This window comes from Rattus rattus, chromosome 1 (assembly GCF_011064425.1).
Source record: "Rattus rattus isolate New Zealand chromosome 1, Rrattus_CSIRO_v1, whole genome shotgun sequence".
NCBI lineage: Eukaryota > Metazoa > Chordata > Mammalia > Rodentia > Muridae > Rattus > Rattus rattus.
In genome coordinates this window covers 68,774,793-68,797,967 of record NC_046154.1, presented here as the reverse complement: position 1 = coordinate 68,797,967, position 23,175 = coordinate 68,774,793, and the positions used below count along the sequence as shown (strand labels likewise).

Genomic DNA, 23,175 nt, shown 5'->3' with positions numbered 1-23,175 from the left:
TAGCTGTCTCCAAACACACCAGAGTAGATGGTTGTGAGCCACCATGTGGTTGCTGGGAATTGAACTCAGGACCTCTGGAAGAACAGTACAGTGCTCTTAACCACTGAGCCATCTCTCCAGCCCCAAAGCAATTGTTTAAAGTTATTAGATTCTACCTTACTGGCTTTGTGGTGACTATTTCTTTAGTAGCCACCTTTGGGGAGCTTTATCTACTCCAATCCTTGTCCTTGTAATAAAATAGTTTTTAACTTGTTTCTGAAATTAAGCCTTGCCTGAATCCCAGTAGATTCTTCTCCATCATGCTGTACTCAAGATCATCAGTGTGATTCATTCACAGCGTTTATGGGGTGCCTGTATTCTGAGAAAGCATTGGTCACCGAGTGAAACAAAGGAAATTATTCAGATCCTGAATTTTAAACCCAAAACAAGAAAATACCACGGTCCCCGTGAAAGTGGGAAGAAAACAGACCCCTTCTGTATCACTATAGGAAGATAAAGCACTTTGGCTATGCCTGAAAAGACTAAACAACGGAGCTACATTGCCCAGCAATTCTGCTTCTCAGAATATGGCTGACAGCTGCAGGCAGGTTCCTGAGCAGATGCTGTGTAACTTTGTTGGTAAGTTATATAGACAAAAGTGAAAACTATCCCAGTGCCTGTTGATCGACATCACACACGCACATGCACACACACACGCACACACACACACACACGCACATGCACACACACTTATTCCTTTCACACAACAAAAATGAGCCTCTAAGAGCTTACAATCTTTTGTTTGAAATAGAAATCTTCCTATATAAATATTGAATATCATCTGGGGGCTCAAAAGGAGTAGGTTTGAATACCAGTGTTTCGATTTTGAATTTGAAAATAGTAATTTGAGTAAAGAGGCAGCTTAACTTATACAAAAATGTACTCAACAGGGTCTGTGTGAATTCTAAACCTCTGCACTGTTGCTTAGAGGGGTTGTCGGAGGGGGATAATCAGGTCAGGGGGACCAGTCACTCCTGCACTGTTAGCCCGTGAGCTAAGGCGGTTTGCTTTTTTGCCTCTGTACCACACAAAAACGCTGTGAGATGGAAATGATTGCCCAAGCCCCTCAGTCTTTGGTACTGTTAGAGTTACCTGAACCAATTAGATAACTTTTAATTGTAAAGTAGGAATAGACATATCCTACACCATATAGTTCTTGGCTTTGGAAAAAAGAATCATATTACAAAGCATTTATTACTGATAGTAAATGTATTATTTGTTATACTGTATCCTACCTTTTCTGATAAGACAGATTTTCATCATTGAAATTCTTATGTGTGTGAGAGGTGAGGCAAAGTAAGAATTGCAAGGCCTTGGTATTCACCAAAAGTAGCACAGGCCCAAACTGAAGTCAAGATGGATTAGAGAAATGAGGTTGTTTCTGGGAGAATGTCATTGTCCCAGGGGTTATCTAGAAGGTGTAGGGACATCTTTAACAATATGACCATACGTGTCAGTTTGTTAAAAAAGGCTTGATGGGCATGGGTCAGCTAAGACCACTGCCTCCCATGGAGGGTCTGATGGTAGTGTTAGCACGGCACAGAGAGTATCAAAAGCCTACTCCGGTATCCCTCGGGATCTGGAGGAGAGCCTTACCACAGGCCTAGGCTCTGCTGGGTGTGCAGGAAAGGCTCACCTAGAGAGAATGCTCACATATTCTCCTCCATCTCATATACTGTGCCCAGAATGAATTTGCTAACAATCCTTTCCCAAACTAAAGGTCACCATCTCCCAAGGACTTCATAAAGGATAGGTCGCCAATTTGCTTTAAACATTATCCAAGTTTTCATTGAGTCAGAAGTAAAAAGTTAAAATAACTTAAGTGTCTTAACTATTTTCAGTTCTTGCCTGTGGCTTCTAGAACCATTTTCAAATTTTAAGTGATAATAAATTATGAAATTATGAAATGTCTCAGGGCATCTGATTGGAGGATGTCAAATGCAGAACTCTTGCAGAGTTCCAAGAGTTGTATCTGTTAGGACAAGTAGGGAAGTATTAGTTGTATTTAGGAAACATATCTCAAAATTAAATGCCAAATAATTATAGATCATGTTTCTATTATTTATTTTAAAAAGTTCACTCTTCTAATTTTGAGATAACAAGGTAGAAGCTGTCCATTTAGATATGTAAGTCTATGCAGTGTGTGTGTATGTATCAATGCTTTTATAAGCAGATGCATAGCATTATACCAAATTCTGCACCCTTAATTTGGCCACAAACCCCATTGGCCTTCCTTAGAAGGTCTTGCATCTCACAGTATCTGTTCCTTTGACTAGCAGCTATAGTATAATAATTTTATAAAATTTATTTTATGTACTCAAGTTATGTATTAATAAAAGTGATATATTTTGAAGAATCTTCAAACAAAAGAAACAAGAATGAAAGTGGTCAGTGTTAGCTTTATCCCATAGAGTTAAAAGTTCCCCTTATTTTCATATGTCAGCTTTTAATATAAAGTTACTCTCTGATATTGCAGGCAATGTTTATGCTTTATAGTCGTGGTTGTTGGACTTCAGAGTTTTCTTAAGATAGTTCTCTCAAACATCTCTATTTTTATCTCACCCTATACAGGAACACTAACCGTAACTTCTAAGTGTGAATGATTTTAGGATTCTGACAGGGGTAAACCAGTTCAAAAAGGCAAAAGAGAGGTCGAGAATCCATGTGACTTCAGAGAAATCCCTCCAGTAACAGAACCACATTCTATGACATGGATATCCAAGCCACCAAGACCTTTAAAATAGAACAAGCAAATTTTAGTTGTTAAGGCATTTCTTTTAACCTTTCATATCAAGAAATCTCTTCCCACACCACATTTTCTGGATGCCTCAGATTTAAAGCCATGTCACTTTTGCCTGGATAGAATGGGAGTGGGGGTAAGGAGGCTCACTCCTTTTTTATCTAGAAGAAATAAATAACACAGGCTCCAAGGACATTGTGGTTTGGCACAGGTCACCACAGGTGAATACCAAGGCAGTACAATCGTTATGTTTGTCATTTGGTGTGTACTTGATGGACTGTGTGTGAAATCTCTTCACTGTTGGCCAGTCTAGTTCCCATTTAAATCCAATCCTAACATCCTGACATGAAAAGGACGTTGTGTCAAGAATCGACAAATGGAACCTCATAAAACTGCAAATTCTGTCATTAGGACAAAACAGCAACCAACAGATTGGGAAAAGTTCTTTACCAATCCTACATCTGATAGAAGGCTAATATGGAATATACACAAAGAACTCAAGAAGTTAGACTCCAGAGGGCCAAATAACCCTATTAAAAATGGGGTACAGAGCTAAACAAAACATTCTCAGCTGAGGAATATTGAATGTTGGAGAAGCACCTAAAGAAGTGTTCAACATCCTTATTCATCAGGGAAATGCAAATCAAAACAACCCTGAGATTCTACCTCACACCAGTCAGAATAGCTAAGATCAAAAACTCAGGTGACATCAGATGCTGGCGAGGATATGGAGAAAGAGGAACACTCCTCCATTGTTGGTGGGATTGCAGACTGGTACAACCACTCTGGAAATCAGTCTGGAGGTTCCTCAGAAAATTGGACATTGCATTGCCTGAAGACCCAGCTATACCTCTCCTGGGCATGTACCCAAAAGGTGTTCCAACATACAACAAAGACACATGCTCCACTATGTTCATATCAGCCTTGTTTATAATAGCCAGAAGCTGGAAAGAACCTAGTTGCCCTTCAACAGAGGAATGGATTCAAAAAATGTGGTACATCTACACAATGGAGTGCTACTCAGCTATCAAAAACAATGACTTTATGAAATTCATAGGCAAATGGATGGAACTGGAAAATATCATCCTGAGTGAGGTAATCCAATCACAGAAAAGCACACTCATTGATAAGTGAATATTAGCCCAAAACCTAGAACTACCCAAAATACAATGCACAGACTACAGGAAGCTCAAGAAGGATGATCAAAATGCGGATGCTCCCACTCCTTCTTAAAAAGGAGAACAAAAATATCCATAGGAGGGGATATGGAGGCAAAGTTTAGAGCAGAGACTGAAGGAACGGCCATTCAGAGCCTGCCCCACGTGTGGCACATATATATACAGCCACCAAAACTAGATAAGATTGATGAAGCTAAAAAGTGCATGCTGACAGGAACCGGATATAGGTCTCTCCTGAGAGACACATCCAGAGCATGTCCAATACAGAGGTCAATGCTAGCAGCAAACCACTGAACTGAGAACAGGACCCCCTTTGGGGGAATTAAAGGAAGGATTCAAAGCTGAAGAGGCTTGAGACCCCATCAGAGCAACAATGCCAACCAACCAGATCTTGCCAGGACTAAACCACTACCCAAAGACTATACATGGACTGACCCATTATCAGCCTGTAATCCCAGAGTTCTGTATGTATGTACCTAAGGTAATCAGGCAGGCCATGGAAATTTTAAAGCATTTTCCAATTAAGTACCATTTCAGTCCTAACCAATCTAGAGCTGTATGCTAAGAATTGATGTTCATGATGTTCTCATAAGATTTTGGGGCAGTATTGGGCGGGGGCTACTGAGATGTCTCAGCAGAGAGAAATATATGCTTTTCTCACCGAGGACCCAAGTTCAAGACCCAAGTGTAAGTTCCATCACTCACACTAGCCAGGCACATCCACCTGTGACCCCAGCTCCAGGGCACCCAACACCCGCTTCTAGATTCCACTGGTGCTGCACCTATGGCTGTTGACTGACAAAACTCATTCTTAGCCTCTTAGAAACTTATAAGCAGAATCTTATCTGTAAAACTTACTGAAAATCTTGCTAAATAAATGATTAGTATTAACTTGTGAAGGAATCTAAGACTCACAGGCAGGAATTAATTGCCATATATGAAAGGGTCTGTGAGAACTTTCTAGTTGACTTTGGAATGTACTTATTTGAAAACAATGGATATGTTTATTAACTATTTCATAATCCTTTTATATATATAATACTTGCATTCCTTGATCTTTGTTAAAATGTATTTAAATTAACTATTTTTTAATCAAGTAGTTTCCTGTTATAAAATTTCTTAACTAGAATTGAGCATTATAAATTTTCTTTCTGTATGTGTTACACAATCTGTGAATGTGTCTGTGCAAATCCACACACCCATACACTAACTTTCAGAGGCAGAAGACACAGGGTCTCCTGCTCTTTCACTCCCCACCTTATACCGTTGGCCCGGGACCTCACTGGACCTGTAGCCTTTCGTTCAGTTGAGGCGAGGCTGGTTGGCCATCAGTGAGTGTCCTCCAAGTTCCGGCACTGCAGGAGCATGCGTCACACCCAACTTTTACCTTGGGACCATGGATCTGATTCAGGACCTCAGGCTTGTGTAAAAAGTGCTCTACCCTCTGAGCAAATGGCTCCCTTCAATATTTCTAAATGTTCTTTCCCCATTTGTCATGAAAAAGCCATTGCACGCATGAATTCACAGCAATTGTAACTATGCACAAGACCTCTAAAATAAAGCCTACAAATTTCCAGCATGGGTAGAGGAGTCCCCCAGAGTCTCATCCTCACCAAGGACTATGGGCAATCGATGACTGCGGGCAGGTGAGAGACTCTATTTTCTCCAGGGATCTGGTCCCAGGCAGATTACTCATGCTTTAGTAGGTAGGTGGTCCCTCAACCCATGCGCTAAGTGAGCTCAGTGGATTCCAAGACAGAGTCCACACAGTAGGAGGGAACATGTGCTTTGGGGGATAGGAGAGGCATTGGAGGGGAGGAAACAGAGGCTGTCTTTGATCAAAACAGATGTACAACATATTCAAAGAGCAAAATGTATATTTTTGTGACCATTTACACTACATCTATTATTACAATGGTAAAGTACAAATTTATAAACATCAGTCAGAATGAAGGCAGAGTTTATAGGTCAACACTGTGAACATTGGTGCATTACAGAGAAAACAGAGTGACAGAGTACCTCAGAGAAACATTGGAAGAGGCACAGAAAAAGCAAACTAAACACTCAACTAACATGCAAAATAAATACAAAAAACTTCATGTAAAGTTATGTCAGGATCAATCATATGCTTCTGAACTGCTGTAAACAGTGAGGTGCATGCAGCGACACACAGCTTGACTTCTTTGTGAAATCTCCAATGTAGTAATTGTATATAGAGTTTAAAGATGTGTACAGGCCAATAACATATGCACAACTGTTGGTTTTAATTCCGGGGCCAATTTTATTGAGAGTCATGGGGAGAGGGGAGAAAGTGTTGGCATCAGGTTAGTCACAAGGTCGTTTTTGCTCCCTGCTGCAGGCTTCCTGGAAGGGAAGTTCTTTTAAAGAGAAGCAAAATGTCCAAGTATGTCTACCTCACAAGAGTAGGTTTAGCTGTTTACTCTAAGGCAGAGTTCGCAAATAAAAGGCTGAATGTCAGTACATCAGCTCAGGAAGGTAAGAGACTTGGTTAGTAGGGTAAACACAGCCTGCTTGCTTCCACGTGTTGCACAGAGCAGAAACTGACCGTGAGAAATAGACCGTGAGAAAGAATGGAGGACTGAATGTAAAGACAAGAAGTTTACTTTTTGAGAATCTTGGTGCCTGTGAAGCAGCACCTTAGAGGCATGTTAAGAGGTCCCAAGATAATGGGACTATTGTAAAGTTTGGTGCAACCCAGACTTGCTTCATCAGAGAACCACTTTTTTCTGGAAAAGTTTAGAAGATGAACTCCTAAGCATTAATTTCTGCTTTTGCTTCTGCCAATAAAAGATAAGAGGTTGTTCCATCCTCTCTATCTTCCTTGTAGATAGAAATGTGTATGTTTGTAGCTAGTTCAATAATGGTTACCCAAGGGTCTTGTCATTTGGGGCCTAGTGCTTGCTACACAAAGAAGTCTTTTTATTATGCATTCTTTAAAAGCTAATATTAATGCCCTGATGGATTAATTATCAAATTAGTATAACTAGCAGTTTTATCAAGTCTAACTCCTTTCTGCATCCCAGACATACTATTTGTCAAGCCAAGAATTTTCTGTTATTGTCTTCAAGGAAAGAAGAAATACATTCTTATTTTTATAACTAATGTTCTTTCCCCACATTTCTAAAACTGGAATGTGTATACTGTGTGTATATGTGTATATGCTGATGGCTTTCCTACCTAGAAAGGCTATTTCAAGTCAGCATTTATATATCTTATACTGATTTGTACCTTAGCACTAAACAAATGTCCTGTTTGGACACTTCCCTGGTAACTTTCAGGTGAGACATGTGCAGAGATCTTGAGTCTTGGGGGAGTGTGCATACAGCCAGACTGTCTTTATGAAAAGGCTAGTTAGAAAGTAGAAAAACATTTAAAGATCTTAATTTTTTCTCTTCATACCAGTTTAAATTCAGGAGTGAACCATTTTGATCAACTTGGTCACAATCCCTTGGTTGAGCCACACAGAAGACATATTCTGTTGTTGCTTATTACTAACTGGGGACACCATCAGGTCTTGTCTGAACACAACAGAAAACCTGACTCGACTTCCCTCTAGGGAAGTAGTATTTGTACTGTAAGCATTCTAACATATTTAGGGAGCAGAAGTGGTATAATCCTGGTCATTCAAAGGGACAAACCCAAGAAATACTTGATGGATTTTCTAATTATGTCAGATCTGTCATGTGAGATGAGATGGCAGGAAGGAAATGAGAAGAAATAAGTCAAAGTGGAGATGGTATGGAGGCTTCAGCCTAGACTCTCTTTCTTACAGGCCATAACTATGTGGGATATGTCCGCACTCTACCCATGAGCTAAGGAAGCAATGGGAGCCAGAAAACTAACAGCAAAGTTATATCAATTATGAAATTTAAAGCTGTTCTAACATTTCATAAACTCAGCAGTTTCTGAAACATGTGTATTACACTTTGATATACCAAACAAACTTTAACAACTCAATCAATGGGTATACTTTTGCCATTTTTTCTCTCTGAAATTTTATCCTGCAACTCTTGAGATATTGGGCTCTCATACAGACAAGTGTATTGATAGTTCTCTCTCATTCTTTTATGAGTGATGAACATATAGTACTACTACTGTGGGGCTGCATGCCCTGGAGATGACTGTAACCTGCTATTGATCAGCTGATTGAAGATGAATGGCTTAGCTGCTTGTATTGCAGATTACATCATTAACATGGCCAGTAAACCATGAATTGTTCAATAAGGCGTTTATCTTTTTTCATTTTACTTCTGCTCTTTTATCATTTTTATTAGAAAAGCCAAAATTGCCCACACTAACCAGAAGATCTGTTGAAAAGAGATCCAGTGGGGTCCCATTATGACTTCAAAGTTACAGATAGCTAAATGCTAATGGATTAGTGATATTTACTGTGTGGTTTTTATCAAATCGTTTTTTCTAATTTTGTATTACTTTATTATATTCGTGTAATCATATATGTCATGTGGGGTGTGTGTGTGTGTGTGTGTGTGTGTGTGTGTGTGTCTGTGCATCTGGGTGTCTATATAGATCAAGTGACAACTTCAGTGATCAATTCTCTCCTTCCAGGAACTTGGGTTTTGTAGCAAGCCCTTCTGAGCCATCTTATCAGTTCTTCTATGTGTTTTTGAACTGAAGAAAATACAGAGTTTTAATAATTTTTTTGTTCTCTTACAGCTTCCTTTTGCATCATATCTACTAGAAGCAGTACTGGGGAAAATAAAGGAAAACAAGAAACTGACTGAAGGATATTTCACAGTCATGAAAGACGTTAAATAAAGTTGCAGCAGACCTGTTTTCAAATGCAGGAACTTCGTGTGCTGCAGTGGTGAAAGTGCAGATGCTGTAAACAGTCTCTGCTTCAGCAAGCAGCGGGCAGCTTCAACCCAGTAAAGGCTGCTGAAACTGATCGCTGAACAGATGACGCTAACCAAGTGCTCGGCCTCGCCAAAGGGAAGTCTAGCATTTGAATGCTGGCTGTTATCCCTAATCAATGCAAACTTAAAATGGTTTCCTTCCAGTACTTAAGAAAACAAAACAAGCTTCTCACAGGCAAATTGGCCTGAGTATAAAATGAAAAAGTTATAATTAAAGGACTTAATATAAATTCATATGAAAACTAGATTTTTTATATAAAACTATTATAAATGAGATCCAGTGAACAACATCTTTATATGGTGAGAAAGTATGAAGTGAATTATCCTAATATGAAGGAGGAGCATTGAGTGAAGCAAATTGCATAGCTCCATTGTAACTATTCTCATTGACATACTGGATTATACAGGAGATACTCTGTTTTTCTAGAACTCTCTGGATAAACAAGAACCTTTTCCTCCTCTGTCTGCTTGTGCTGCTGTATAAATCAGCAAGGACCAGAACCCCAGTGTGTAATGTTGCTCTAGACCTAGCAGAGCTCCTACCACAGCCATCTAATTAACAATGCCTTCTCACTGTGATGGGAGCATTGTATGTGATTGTTACCACCTCTGCACGTCCTCACTGAGTTCTTGCCACACATTCTTGGAGCCTCTGAGTCACTGAACTTGGCCTCTATGTTTGCTGTTGGGGCCATCTTTGCAGAATACTTTGTAACTGTAGCTATGCCTGTCTTCTTATTACCCAGGCTCACTTTATCAGTTCTGTCATAGCATATTTCTGAAAATCTTACTGTTAACCTGAAATCATCTGTTTTTAATATGCTTACTCTTCATTTTATGGTTCATCCTTATTTCCTCCTTTAAAATGTAGATCCCATGAGATTAAGGTAGGTGTTGGCAAATTGAGGCCCATAGCCAAATCTAGCCTGCCACCTACTTTATAGAGTTCACAGACTAAACATTTTTCTATTTTATTAAACTGTTTAAAAACAATACTTCGTAGCATGTAAAAATCATATGAAATTCAATTTTAATGTCTTATCAATAAAGATTTATTGAGATTCGGTGATGCACATTCCTTCGCACAGCACTTAGCGCTATAACACTATGGTGGTGATGCTGAGTGACTAGCAGAGGCCGTACGTGGTGGTGTTTTCCTTACTTAGCACTGCTGCCCAGCATGCTACAGCCACAATGGCATAGTTTATCTGGAATGCAATACTGTCAAGTTACAAATAATGAATTCCTGAAAGTTTAAAAATATTAGCATACGTTCAGCCTGCCAGAACCATTAAGCTCACACTCTTAAGACACAGAGTGGGATTGGGGATTTAGCTCAGTGGTAGAGGGCTTGCCTAGCAAGCGCAAGGCCCTGGATTTGGTCCCCAGCTCCGAAAAAAAAAGAAAAAACAAAATACACAGAGCAGTGTGCATGTGACCCTGCACTGGATAGCAGCATCACATGTGTTTCTTGTATAATGGCACTATCCCTATGCTAAAAGAGCACAGGACACATAGATAGCCAGAGTAAACAGGCCTTGCCATGTCACCCCCACAGGAAGACACAAGTTAGAAAAATTAGTTTGAAATACGTCAGCTTATCCAAGGATCGTTATAAAAATAAAAATAATCCTGCCCCAAAGAACAAGAACACGGAAAAGACCTTTACAAAGGCAGTGAAAGAGAAAGAAATGCTCCTGGATGGGGAGGGAAGGAGGCCTGTATCTAAAACAAGCAAACGGCAGCAAACATCTTCCTCAGGCTGCCAACCAGAGCAGCAAAGCTCAGCTGCCTGTCTACACATTGTGACAAATGCATGGAGACCAATATCACCACGGTAACATCTCCCCGTGCATGGCATGCTTAGGCATGAGTCTGACAAAGCATCTTCAGTACTTAAAGATCAGAGCTATGAAATACGTGTGTAACAAAGCAAAGGTTAAATAAGTGAGGCATACCGAGAATGTGAGTGGGGATCGTCAATTCAGTAAAATACCACAACATTTCTTCAAATTGATAGGTTTAAAATTATAGTCTATGATTTATCTGGCAAGGCAAAATAAATATAGCAAATAAAAATGTAAAAGGAACGAGATGGTGGGAGAGATCACATTTCAAATTGCATCATTAGCAATACAAATAACTGCAGTGTCAGCCAGAGGAATAAAATAGAAAGCCAGGAATATACCCAAGTGATCATAGGCAAAGACTCAAACAATCCTCTAGAGGCAAAATGGCCACTTCAACACACAGTAGGAAGCAATTGGACACCCTTACATTAAGAAAAATAATAAAATTTGATCTTAACCCCACACAATAGGACGCAGATGTAGAAGGAGTAAGGAAGTATGGACAAGTGATCACCGCTGGATGACAGGGCAATCCAACATGCTCCAGGGGAAGGCCACACATCCAAGCAAACTCAAAGGGGAACAGAACAGATTGAACTTGATGGACTTAATTTTTAAAAATCAAAATTGGGCAGTGAAGGGTTATCTGGGAAAAATTGGAGGATGAATAAGATCAAATACAGATGTATTCTTGAACATACACACACACATGCACATGTATTTGCGTGTGCGTGTGTGTGTGTGTGTGTGTGTGTGTGTGTGTGTGTGTGTGTGTTTATGTCCTCCTCAATCACCTCTTATTTTTCGAGACTGTCTCTCACTGAACCTGTCACTTAACATTTTGGCTAGATTGGCTGGCCAGCAAGCACCCAGAACCTACCTGTCCCCTCTGAGGTTACAGTTCTGCGTGGGATATTTATGAGTGGTTGAAATTTAAACTTGGGTCCGCACCCTTAGACTGTAAGCAGTTTACCCACTGAACCACTCTCCGTCCAGAGTTAGTGTTTTATTGTCGCAAGCTAAACCACGTATTTAAAAATAAAATGTAGAGGACAATATGAGAGAAATTCTTCCAGAACCTAATGTTTGGCAAGGAACTGCAAGAAATACACCAAAAGCATACTGCAGGATAAATATACCAAAAACTGGCCAATGTCATCAAAATTTAAAACTTTTCCTCAGGGAATAACAAGCTATAGTTATATTCTATGTCCAAATCATATCTGTCAACCACATAGCTGATAAAAACTCATCTAAGAATTCTCAAGGCTTAAAAATTCAACAACAAAACAATCTTGTATGTATCCTTGGATGGAAACTGTTTACCATAGACAAGAATGTTCACAATTATGTGTATTTAGAATGTAGGGCCAGGGAGGGAGAGAAATTCTGTCATCAGCATTGGCCCCCATGCTCCTAGTCAAAGCTCTGCTTACATTCACTACTCCTCAAAATTATGTAGGGTTCTGTCCAATAGCACAAGGGATCCTTGGTTTGGAGGTCCCAAAATGAAAATTTCTGTGAGAAATTTATAACCACACCGAGAAAGCCTTTCTCAGTGCCCTCAAATAACTATAAAACCAAAGAGGAGGGATAGCAGGAACCCCTTGGAGAGAGCCCTTTACTGGCCTTAATGTCTGTGTTCAGAAGGGCCATGAAATCCTCCAGCAGAAGAGTTGCTATTTCCAATTCTCCATCCCTGTGCACATAACTTCCTGTGGTAGTAACACAAAAGTTAGGAGTGGTTTAATATAATAAAAATGATTTCTCGTGCAATGAAATTTTTTCATCAAATACATGATTTTTTAAACCTTCTTGCAGTAAACATTGATGGGCCTGTGTCTCCGTGGTATGTTGACTTGGAGACAAGTCAGATAAATACCCAGAAGTGGTATAACTGGGACATTTCACACAGCTCTTTGGACATCAATGGCTAATGCAACCCTATTCCTGACAGCTAAAACCTAGGTCTCTGTCAAGAGTGGAATGGTTAAAGAGAATCTGATACTATGTGTAGATATCCACACACATATATGTAATAATTTATATGTGTGATATAAATGTATGTGTATAATATATGTAACATATAAAAATGATAAAGAATAAAGTGAACTCATCTGCAGGAAAATGGGTGCAACTTGAGCTATTCCTATTAAAAGTTAGGCCAAACACACTCAAACGCACTGATTCCATTAATTTCCCTTATTTATAGTTCTGATATCTAAATAGATCTTATGAAGATAAAATTCTATGTGTGCCGACATGAAAAAAGAATTAAAATGGTCTAGGGGAACAAATGGGGGGTACAGGTATGGGGATGGGGTAAACACGTTCAACCTAAGCATAGATTTTATTAAAATTAAAATAACATAGAACAACCTTGGCTAAACTACTGATGTGTAAACGGAGGAATAGACATTGAGTTAGTGTTGGTTTCTAGGTTTTCTTTCCATAAACCAGTCCTTCATTTCTTTTTTTTTTTTTTTTTTTTTTCGAGCTGGGGACCGAACCCAGGGCCTTGCACTTGCTAGGCAAGCTCTACCACTGAGCTAAATCCCCAACCCCATTCCTCCATTTCTTTTCATTTTTCAGTTCTCGGTTCACAAAAGCACAATGCTGGCCCCTTCTGTGCCATACTATTTTTCTTCTTTCTAAGTCTGAGAGTTGCTGAAAGGAACCATGTTCCCTCCCTCAGGTCTTCAGGAGTCCGAACAGAAAATAGAATTCCTGGTGCAGCTTCTGGTGTGGGACTCTGGTTACTTGTACAGGGAAAGTTAGAAACCTGACTTATGCCCCACCCCACTCTTGACCTGAGGAAATGGCCTTCATGTGCATGGACCTGTCTGAAGTATTCTCTGCAGAGACACAGGTGAGTTTTGCCCATCCCTTCCTTACCTGATACCAAGCCATGGCCAGTCAACCAAAAGCCACAGGAAAACATCCTTCTGTGATGGTCTCTGGTTAGGAATGTTCTTTGGCATTTAACCTACTCCACATACCCTGTAAATGTCTTCTGTTTTAGCTGATTGTCCACTTATTTCTTAATTACCCACTTGGATTCTTTACCTAGTAGTTTACTCATGGAAGCAAACCCACACCAGAAAATTAAAGCTCAGATATTTTTCTTTTTCTTTTATTTTAAAGTAGTTTAGCATTCATAAGACGTTATGAGGGCTGGAAATGGTGCATGCCTTTAATCCTAGCACTCTGGAGTCAGAGGCAGGAAGTCTGAACTCAAGGCCAACTGGATCTACATAGTAAGTTCCAGGCCACTCAGATTATGTAGAAAGTGTGTCTCAGAAAAAAAATTACAAAAGTGGTTCACACAATAGCTTGTACTAGTCTCTCCACGTGATAATATCTTACATAGTATATTGTCAAAACCCAGAAACTGATTCTAGAACAATATTATAAATATGAGTGGGACCTGGGAAGCTAGCTGGGTTGGTGTGATAGCTAGATTTAATAGTCCACTGGACAACCTAGAATCACCTAGAAAGATAATCCCAGTGAAGAACTGTCTACATTGAGATGAACAACTGAGAGAGTGCCTTGGGTTAATTGATGTCGGAGGACCCATGCCACTCTAGGTGGCACCATTCCCTAGGAAGAGGGTAACTATGTACGAGTGGCACAACTGACCTGAACATAAACAAGAATTCATTCTCTGCCTTCTCTTAATGTTTATAATGTGACTATCTGTTTCACATTCCTGCTGCATTGATTTCTCTGCTATAATGGACTATAACCTGAGATTGTGAGTTAAAAAAAAAACTTTTGTCACTTAAGTTGCTTTTTGTCAGGGCATTTTAGTCACAGCAACACAAACTAGGGAAATTGGTAAAACACTGTAGAGGCACAAAGACCCCGAGTGCGATACCCATGTTTAAAATTTTTTCTGAACATTGTTGTGCACTGTTGGGAATCTCTGCACCAGGGAGGTCGAGACAACTAGATATTGGGGCTCACAGGCCAGCCTGCATATTTATCCCAACCGATATGTCCCAGGTCATACTGAGAGACTCTGATTCAAAAAACAATGTGCTAAAGCCCTCAAGAAAACCAGCCAAGATTCTGAGGCTGTCCTCTGGTCCCATCCACACCCACACACACTATGGACAGTAGATTTCACAGGTTATACACACACCTTTCAGAGTTGTACAACAGTTGGATTCATGTTTAGATTACGCACCCTGTAGTCTATCCATTTACCCCTTTGACATACAAGTACAGTCATACACCCAGTATTAATAATAAAGAAAATAGCGAGAGACACAATTGGAAATCGATGGCAAGGAGGTTTGCAGAAGAGGTATATAAACGGACTCTGAAAGGGCAAATTCCATGAAGAGATTGTGTTCCATGAGGTGCTTATCAAGTGGTGGTCTCAGAAGAAAAGGTTTACAGTAAGAGAATAAGATAAGCCATTTCGTGCATGACCATCAGCCTGCCTCTTGCCTGCTCTTCATCAACAAGTGGTCTCATATGATGGAGTAGGTCCTGCACGTCGAGATCAACAGAAACAGACATTGAACCCTGGATGTGACTCCACTATCCAGGTGATCAGCCAGGTTAGGTTGATCACAAAGAGCCACTTCTGTCAAGGAAGGGAGTGTATTTTGTTCTAACTAGACTAGGTATTTATCTGGCTATGTCTGCTTTCTCTGCACAAAATGCTTCTGCTGATAACTGCCCTCTTTATACTTGAAGAATGCCTCGTTCACATTCCTAGCATTCCACAGAGCACTGCTTCTGATTAAGGAATTTACCTCATAGTAACTGAAGCATGGGAGTGGCCTCACGGGGTTCAGGCTCCCAACCTCCTCAGACCAGCTGGTTTGATAGAATAAGCTGTGAAGGCTTAGTTATAGTTCCAGGCAGTTAGCATGACCCATGCAGCTAGGGCATTGCTCCTTATTACCCCTAGCAACCCATTAACAAGGGGCTTCCTACTACCTTAACCCGTGCAGTGCTGGCTTATATATCTTGGCTTCAAAGGGAAGAGTTCTTCCACCAAGAAGCGTGGCAATGACTCAATGAACTGTTGCATCTGTTATTCATCCACTGCACATGACTCCAAGTCAAGAGGCCAAGGATGCGATGGCGTTAGTCGGGGCGGTTGATGCTAACTAGCAAGAGGAAATTGGACTATTACTCCACAGTTGTAGTTTGAGTATGAAATGTCCCCCTAGAGGCCTCGTTGATGAATGATCAATCTGAGGATGTGCAGCTAGAGGCGCTCTTTTGGAAGATTGCAGAACTTTTAAGAGGGGAACCTTTCTGAAAGAAGCGGGTCACCTGAACAGGATCTTTGCTGCCTTATAGGCAAGATACACTTCCTGCCTCCTGCTTTCTTCCTGTTTATGTGAATGGAGGAATCTGGGTTGCATATTAACAGTCATCATGTTTTCCCACCACGTGCTCAAACTGAGCCAGTGCGAACCCTCAAGTTTCTTTTATGAAATAATCTATCAGAGAGCTAACCTAGGATGAACAGTACATTTTAGGGAATCTTTTGGATATCACTATGTCCTGAGATTAAATTCCAAGAAAAACTACAATTACAACTCAATAAGTTCTGCTAATGGACCCTTCAAGGACTGAAGACTCTCATCCTCGCACCAGGTAAAGAACTGAGAGCCTGAGGTAGGCTAGGATGAAAGGAGGGCTGAGTGACTAGCAGGAGGGGGCTGTGGAGAACAGCTATGGCCTCGTGACCAGTTACAGAAGCAAGGGCTGAAATTGCCACGAGCCTTGGCTTTGTTGGCTGCAAAGGTGTTTGTGTGGGTACCTGTTAGGCACAAGCGGGTAAATTTACAGTGACGAATTTAGTGTGTTAGCTTTACTGGCCACGTGGCCCAGATATGAAGTCAAAGATTTTAGATGTTTCAGAGAGGGTGATTTGGTCGAGGTTACCATTTAAGTCCGAACATTTTAAATAAAGCATATAGCCTTCCAGAATGTGGGGTGGGCCTCATCCAATTAGAGGAATGGAAGAGAGTGGCCTCCTTGAACCAAGAGAGGACGGGACATGCCAGCCAGTGGTCTGGGGACCTGAAATGCAATCCTAACTCTTCCCAGATCTCCAGCCTGCTGAGTCACCCTGCAATTCCATGAACTAATTCCTGTGAAAAAATAGCATGCATCCATTTGGTTCTTACCCGCACCACCAGAAGTTCCTAAAAAGGTTTTGGCTATTGCATGTAGTTTCAATGGATGTTTGTGTACAGGACTTTTGAATAGACATGAATTTAAAAAAAAAATAAAATAAAGTGACAGGTGCATATCTAAAGCATATTGCCGCTGTATTCCTTCCCACTTCCCTGCCTTGTCTCCTTCCCTCTGAACCCCTCCCTTCCTCTTTGCAATTAGTCTCCTACCTACCTTGGCGATTTGGGAGAGAGGGGGAAATCCACTGAATTTAGTTAGAATTATTTGTATAAGTATGAATCGGGCTATTTTCCACTAACAAAAAATGTCACCTCCTCCCTCCATAATCATTAACTTCTACTAATTCCTCAGGAATGAGTGTGGCCTTACAGATGCCACCCCTACCTATCCCCGATGGAATTTTGACTGGGCCGATCTTGCCCAGACTTTTGTGCACTTGCTGTGTTTTCATGTCTGCTAGGGTTCATTGTCTCTGGACGGTAGTCTTGCTTCAGAGCCTCTCTCCCTGTCCTCCAGCTGTTGGCTCTCTCCTCCATCTTTCGTGATATTTCTTGGACTCTGGAACTATGATCGTTGGATTTGGGCAATTTTAATGAAGATAGAGCTGTAATTTCCTATTTAAATTCTGTAAGCCTCTGCCATTCATATTCTGTCTAAATTTCAGGCACTATTTTTACCTCCAAAACCTTCCTCTATGTTCTTTTCACATAGCTCTAGCTGACAAAGAGAGGGTGACCATGGTTGGACAGGCCATATCTTCCCTATAGAGCTATTGCCTGAAAGAAAACACAGTTCAAAAAAATAGTCTTGAAAGAAAGTGCAAGTTATCTCCTGCTGCATAACAAACCACCATAACCCTTCCAGGCCTTAATCAGCAGCATTGAAATCTGACCAGAGGGCAGCTGGATCCTCTGACAGAGACTCCCGGAGGCTATCGGCATCTCAAGGCTTAGCTCACATGCCCACCCCATACTTGTCAGCAGAATTCAGCTCTTCCAAGGCTGTTGGACTGGGGACGTTAATTCCTTGCTAATCTTTGGCTAAGGCAGCCTTACAATCTCCATCAGGAGCTGTTTACCTCAGAGGTGTCTGGGCTTGAGAAGCTTCCTGAGCAGAGAAGACTGAAGATTCGCCTTGGAGCTGTCTTTGCAAGGTACACGAGGATTTTTCTTAGAATGGATATTTATTTCTACCAGTTTAGCAGGAGACAGCTGGAAATTGGGGACCACAGAGTGGTAGGGTAGGTACCTCATACTTAGTACACTATAAGATAGAAAGTGAACGTACTCTCCTCACAGAGGAGAAAGTCACCTAAGTTGTCCCACGTGTGATTGTAAGGGGGAAGGATCCAAAGCAGTATGCAAGTGCCCAGACAGTTCAAACAGACAGAGTCACAGTCCCCCGCCCCCAGGTCAGAGTAACGTTCCTGCTGTCATAACTGAAGGGATCTTAATTTTGCAGGACATCATGTCACCTTTTAGTGACATCGTGAGCAAGAGGTGAAGAAGTCGGCACCAGACACATGCCAAGCACATGCCAGGGGATGGTCAGTCCTGTAAGGATTCGCCAGCGCAGTGAGTTCGGTAACCACTCTGTCCCCTCGGCAACTTTAGAAGTCTCCTTTGAGGCCCTTTAGAGCATCCCTTCAAAAGGTCACACGCACACTTCATGCACAGTGATAAGATTACAGCCCTTGGGCTGCTGCCTCAGATTTCAGAGAGAGCAGGCTTGCAGCAGGGAATACACTTCTGCTTCATTTATTGATTGACTAAGAAAGCCTGGAGCAAGATGACCAGGGGCTTAGGAGATGAGTAAAGTACTTGCCTGGGAAGTGTAAGGACCTGAGTCTGGATCCCCAGAACCCATGTAAAGCCAACCCCTGCAACCCTTGTGTTCTTTCCATGAGGAGGTGGAGACAAGAGAGTCTCAAGCCAGCCAGTTTGATTTATACTGCGGTAAACACGAGAGACCATGTCTCACTCTCTGTGAAGTTAAGAACCCATACCCCAGCACACGTATTCTCAATTCTGAACTGAGGGACTGAAGGGCTCTGCAAGGGATTCAGATCAATGATCTACTCCCACCCTCCACCCTGTATCAAGGACCCAGCCTATGCCCCGATCCTGTGGACAGCCACAGAGCAAATGCCTAGAGGCTCTCTGGAGAATCAAGTAAGAAATCCACAGTACAGATCTCTAGTTTCTGAGGATGGGCTAGAACTCCCCACACAAAGATACTCTTAGTCAGTGCTTCTCAACCTTGGAGGAAGGGGGTCAAATAACCCTTTGCAGGGGTCACCTAAGTCCACCAGAAAAAAGATATTTAAATTACAGTTCATAACTGTTGCAAAAATATAGTTAAGAAGTAGAAATAAAAATAATTTTATGGTTGAGGAGTGGGGATCACCACAGCCTAAGGAACTGGATCAAAGGTCGAAGCATTAGAAAGGGTAAGGTCTATGGTCAGGCTTTAAGTGAGCCGCTGACTGCCTGACCACGGACCCTCAGGGATCTGTGTCCAGAAGAGAGCTGTTCACCACAAGCAAGGTCTGTCGGATGTACAAGAAGAGCCAGCTACTCTTCATTTGTTTACACAGCAAGTTCACCGTTTATCAGTCATTGCAAAATAGCAAAGTAGCTGCCAGTGGAGTTCAGCAGACCGTCAGCCCATTATATTTACTTTAATGCTCAGAACTTGTTTTAGAAATTAATCATACTAAGTTTCTTAAAAACCATTTTCATTGTTAGTTGTGTCTTTCTTTTAAACCTCCTATACATCCAAAAATTATTTTTAAACTCCTATATAATACTGTTTCTCTGGTTTGGTTCTTTACATGTTGAATTTGAAGTGGTAAAATTTTGTTTATTTTTAATCAAGATATAACTACATCATCCCCCATCCTTCCCCTCTCTCCAACCCCTTCCACGTTCTCCAATCCCCCACTCTGTCAAACGCCTTTTGTCTTGTGTTATTGTTACATACACGTATAAATACATAAGTATGCAGTGCAACTTTCTGAGTCCATTTAGTGTTTGTTACTTGTGTGTACATGATTTCAGGGCTGACCTCTAGATATTGCATAACCAATTGGGAGGCTCATCCCCGGGGAATTTTTCTTCTGTTCTCAGCCTTCCTTAATTAAAGCCTGTAGGTTTGTTTTTTGTTTTTTGTTTGTTTCTTTGTTTGTTTGTTTTTGCGTAGGTGGCCCTGTGAGATCTTCCCCCTTCCATGTCAGCATGTCTATTGGCATAGAGGTTTCAGCCTTCTTCCACAATGTTCTCTAAGCCTTAAGTGCAGGTGTCGTAGGTGTATCCACTGGACTGAGAACTCTAGGATAAGCTGTTCTCTGCATTCCGACAAGTTGTGGTCGTCTGTCACAGACCCCTTCTTTTGCAAAGAGAAGCTACTTTGATGAGGGGTGAGAGCTGTTCTTCTCTATGGGCATACGGATATATTTGTAATGCACTTAGGAATTATGATCGTTTAGCCCCAGGTAGTTCAGTAGGTTTCCAGTACCCGGTATGATTTCTTACCTGTCGAGTAGGCCCTATGTCCAATTAGAGAATCATTAGTGACTGCCAAGGAATGAGTGCCACTATCGCAATTCTAGAGGTCTCTGCAACCACGTCTAACTGTGATGCCTATGAACGTGTGGGTTTCCAACTTAATAGTAAAATTTCTATCACTTCACCATTCCCTTCCTCAATGCTATGAAATACCCTCTTCATGACATACTGATTTCTCAGAGATGTGTGTAGAATTGTTTGTGAATTCTCTGTTATGTACGACTGAAACTAATATATACCGATATACTCTAATTAGGTGAGCAGTTCTCAACCTGTGGGATGTTGTAACCACACTTGTGCTACTATATTAGGTTCTTATATCTACTTCCCTTCACTGCCCCATCCCTTCACACACACACACCACTTGTCAGGAAAGAAAGAAGGTTAGATAGGAAAGGGGGCATCTAGTTCCTTGGGGCAAGTCCAATCATCATCCCTAGGATATCCAATTCTTCTCATCTCTTTGCACATGCCCTCCCAACAGACTGCAACAACAAACAGGAATGGCCTCTCCTCAGCCTCTCCTCAGCCTCCCTCTCCTCAGCCTCTCCTCAGCCTCTCCTCAGCCTCTCCTCAGCCTCTCCTCAGCCTCTCCTCAGCCTCTCCTCAGCCTCTCCTCAGCCTCTCCTCAGCCTCTTGGGCAAACCTCTATCTATCTCCACAAATATTACCTTGTGAGTCACAATAGTAACAAATTAGTTATGGATTGGCAACAAAAATACAGTTTTATGGTTGGGAGTCACCACAAAATGAGGAACTGTATTAAAGGGTCCCAGCTTTGTAAGGTTGAGAACCACTCTGTTAGGTATTGGTCTTGAACGTGCTGTATTAAAAAGACAGCCCATGCTCATTTTATCCAGTTTCATCCAACGGGTAAGGTTTTGTAAAAGCATAGAACATACACTGGACATGATGGCACACATCTTAACACCATCCCTGAGGAGGCAGAGGCAAGTAGATCTCTGAGTTCCAAGCTAGCCTGGTCTACATAATGATTTCCGACTTTGACCAGATGGTGCAGGAGGTAGAGTGGTACAAATCAGAAGATGAAGCTAATGGCCATGATTTCGTGGCAGCCAAAACCGCGGTTGAGTCCTCTACCTACAACATCAAGCAGACCGTGGAAGATGAGAAACTGAGGGGCAAGATTAGCGAGCAGGACAAAAACAAGATGCTTGACAAGAGTCAGCAGGTGATCAACTGGCTTGACTGAAGCCAGATGGCAGAAGAAGATGAGTACGAACACAAGCAGAAAGAGCTTGAGAGAGAGTGCAACCCCATCAGCAGCAAACTTTACCAAGGCGGTCCAGGCGGAGGCGGCGGCTCCTCTGGAGGACCCGCCATCGAGGAAGTGGACTGGGTGCACTGGAGTCCGTGTAAACCTCGTCTCCTTTTGTTTTTAATTATCCTCCCGTTTGTTTTGGTTTCTTTGAAATGTCCTTGTGCCAAGTGAGATCTATGGTTGAAAGTCTTTAGCCTGGTACATACATATGACAGGAAAGGTGCAACAACTTAGTTTAGTTATGAAGGTTAGTTCTAAAGTTTGTTATGGGGGAAAATGAGGCTTCTCTTTAATGCATTTAGAGCGATTGCTGATTTGAGCTTGTGTTGTTGTTGTTGTTGTTGTTCTTGTTAAGCTTAAGTATGTACGTGGAGATTTGCTTGAAATGAGAAACCCGATGTTTGCACACCTGGAAGCTTGCTTACACTAAGATGTAGAGAAGCTTGAATTGTTTACTTTTATGTACTACTTTGAGATGAAAGTAAACGTTGCAATAATAATAAAGACATGTATATCTGTAAATACATAAAATGCACATTCAAAGTAAAGCTGAAATTGATCTCAAGAAAAACATTTCTTACATTCTAAGAGACTGAAAGTTCTACTGGACCTCATGGCCAGAGTTATTAATACACCTTGAGGACACTTAAGACTTACAACTGCTATTCTACTGTGTGCACAGCCTGTTCAACCTACCTTTAAGGTGATAATGTAACATCCACTCTTACTTGCCTACCGTTTACCAAGTAATCAACTTTTATAGCATAAGCCATGCAGAGCGATAATCTTCAGTTATGTACCCCTGACTTAGGTGCAGTGTACGTGTGTTTGTATGTGTGTTATACTAGTCATTTGCTAAAAGCAGAAATATAGGTTGAATAAACCTAATAAAATAAATATTCATCATAAGTTTTAAACACAATATACAGATATTGCTTGATAAATAATGATGTTTGTAGTGCTGTTCATTATTTGGGTCAGTTGGAGTCAGAGACTTAATCCCTTGTAAAACTCTGTCATAGATTTTCTTCAGTGAAGGATCCTTTATTCCTTCCTCCTTCCCCATGTGGTGCTCTTTATGCTGTTCAATAAAAGAGAGAGCAAAGCTCTAACAAGTTGTTAGGAATACACACACACACACACACACACACACAGACACACACACACACACAGATATAATCACAGGAATAGGTTCACACAGCATGTGGCAGGCACAAATTCACACTCACTCAACACAGAGGTAGGGAAGCCAGAAGACACAGGTAAAGCAAAGTAGAGATTTCAAATCTGGGTTCACTTGTGTTCACGTGACACCAAAGGGACATGCTTTATTGATTTCTGTCCTTAATGGAACACCAACACGTTATTAATAATTTTGAGTTCATCATTAATGCATCTAAACAGACGTACCCCTCTGCTTTGGCCCTCCAACCTCTCCTAGGTAACCTTCCCTC

General features: G+C 41.2%; 1 protein-coding gene across 1 annotated transcript in view; it reads left to right on the top strand.

Annotated features, from left to right (window-relative positions):
* The window catches only part of Cntln (centlein), a 253,142-nt gene extending 243,226 nt beyond the window's left edge, over nucleotides 1–9,916 (top strand). Inside the window, exon 26 of the mRNA XM_032902276.1 lies at nucleotides 8,653–9,916. Within this exon, the coding sequence (XP_032758167.1) occupies nucleotides 8,653–8,754 (102 nt within the window). The 3' untranslated portion in view covers nucleotides 8,755–9,916. The remainder of the gene's footprint in view (nucleotides 1–8,652) is intronic.
* The last annotated feature ends 13,259 nt before the right edge of the window (nucleotides 9,917–23,175 follow it).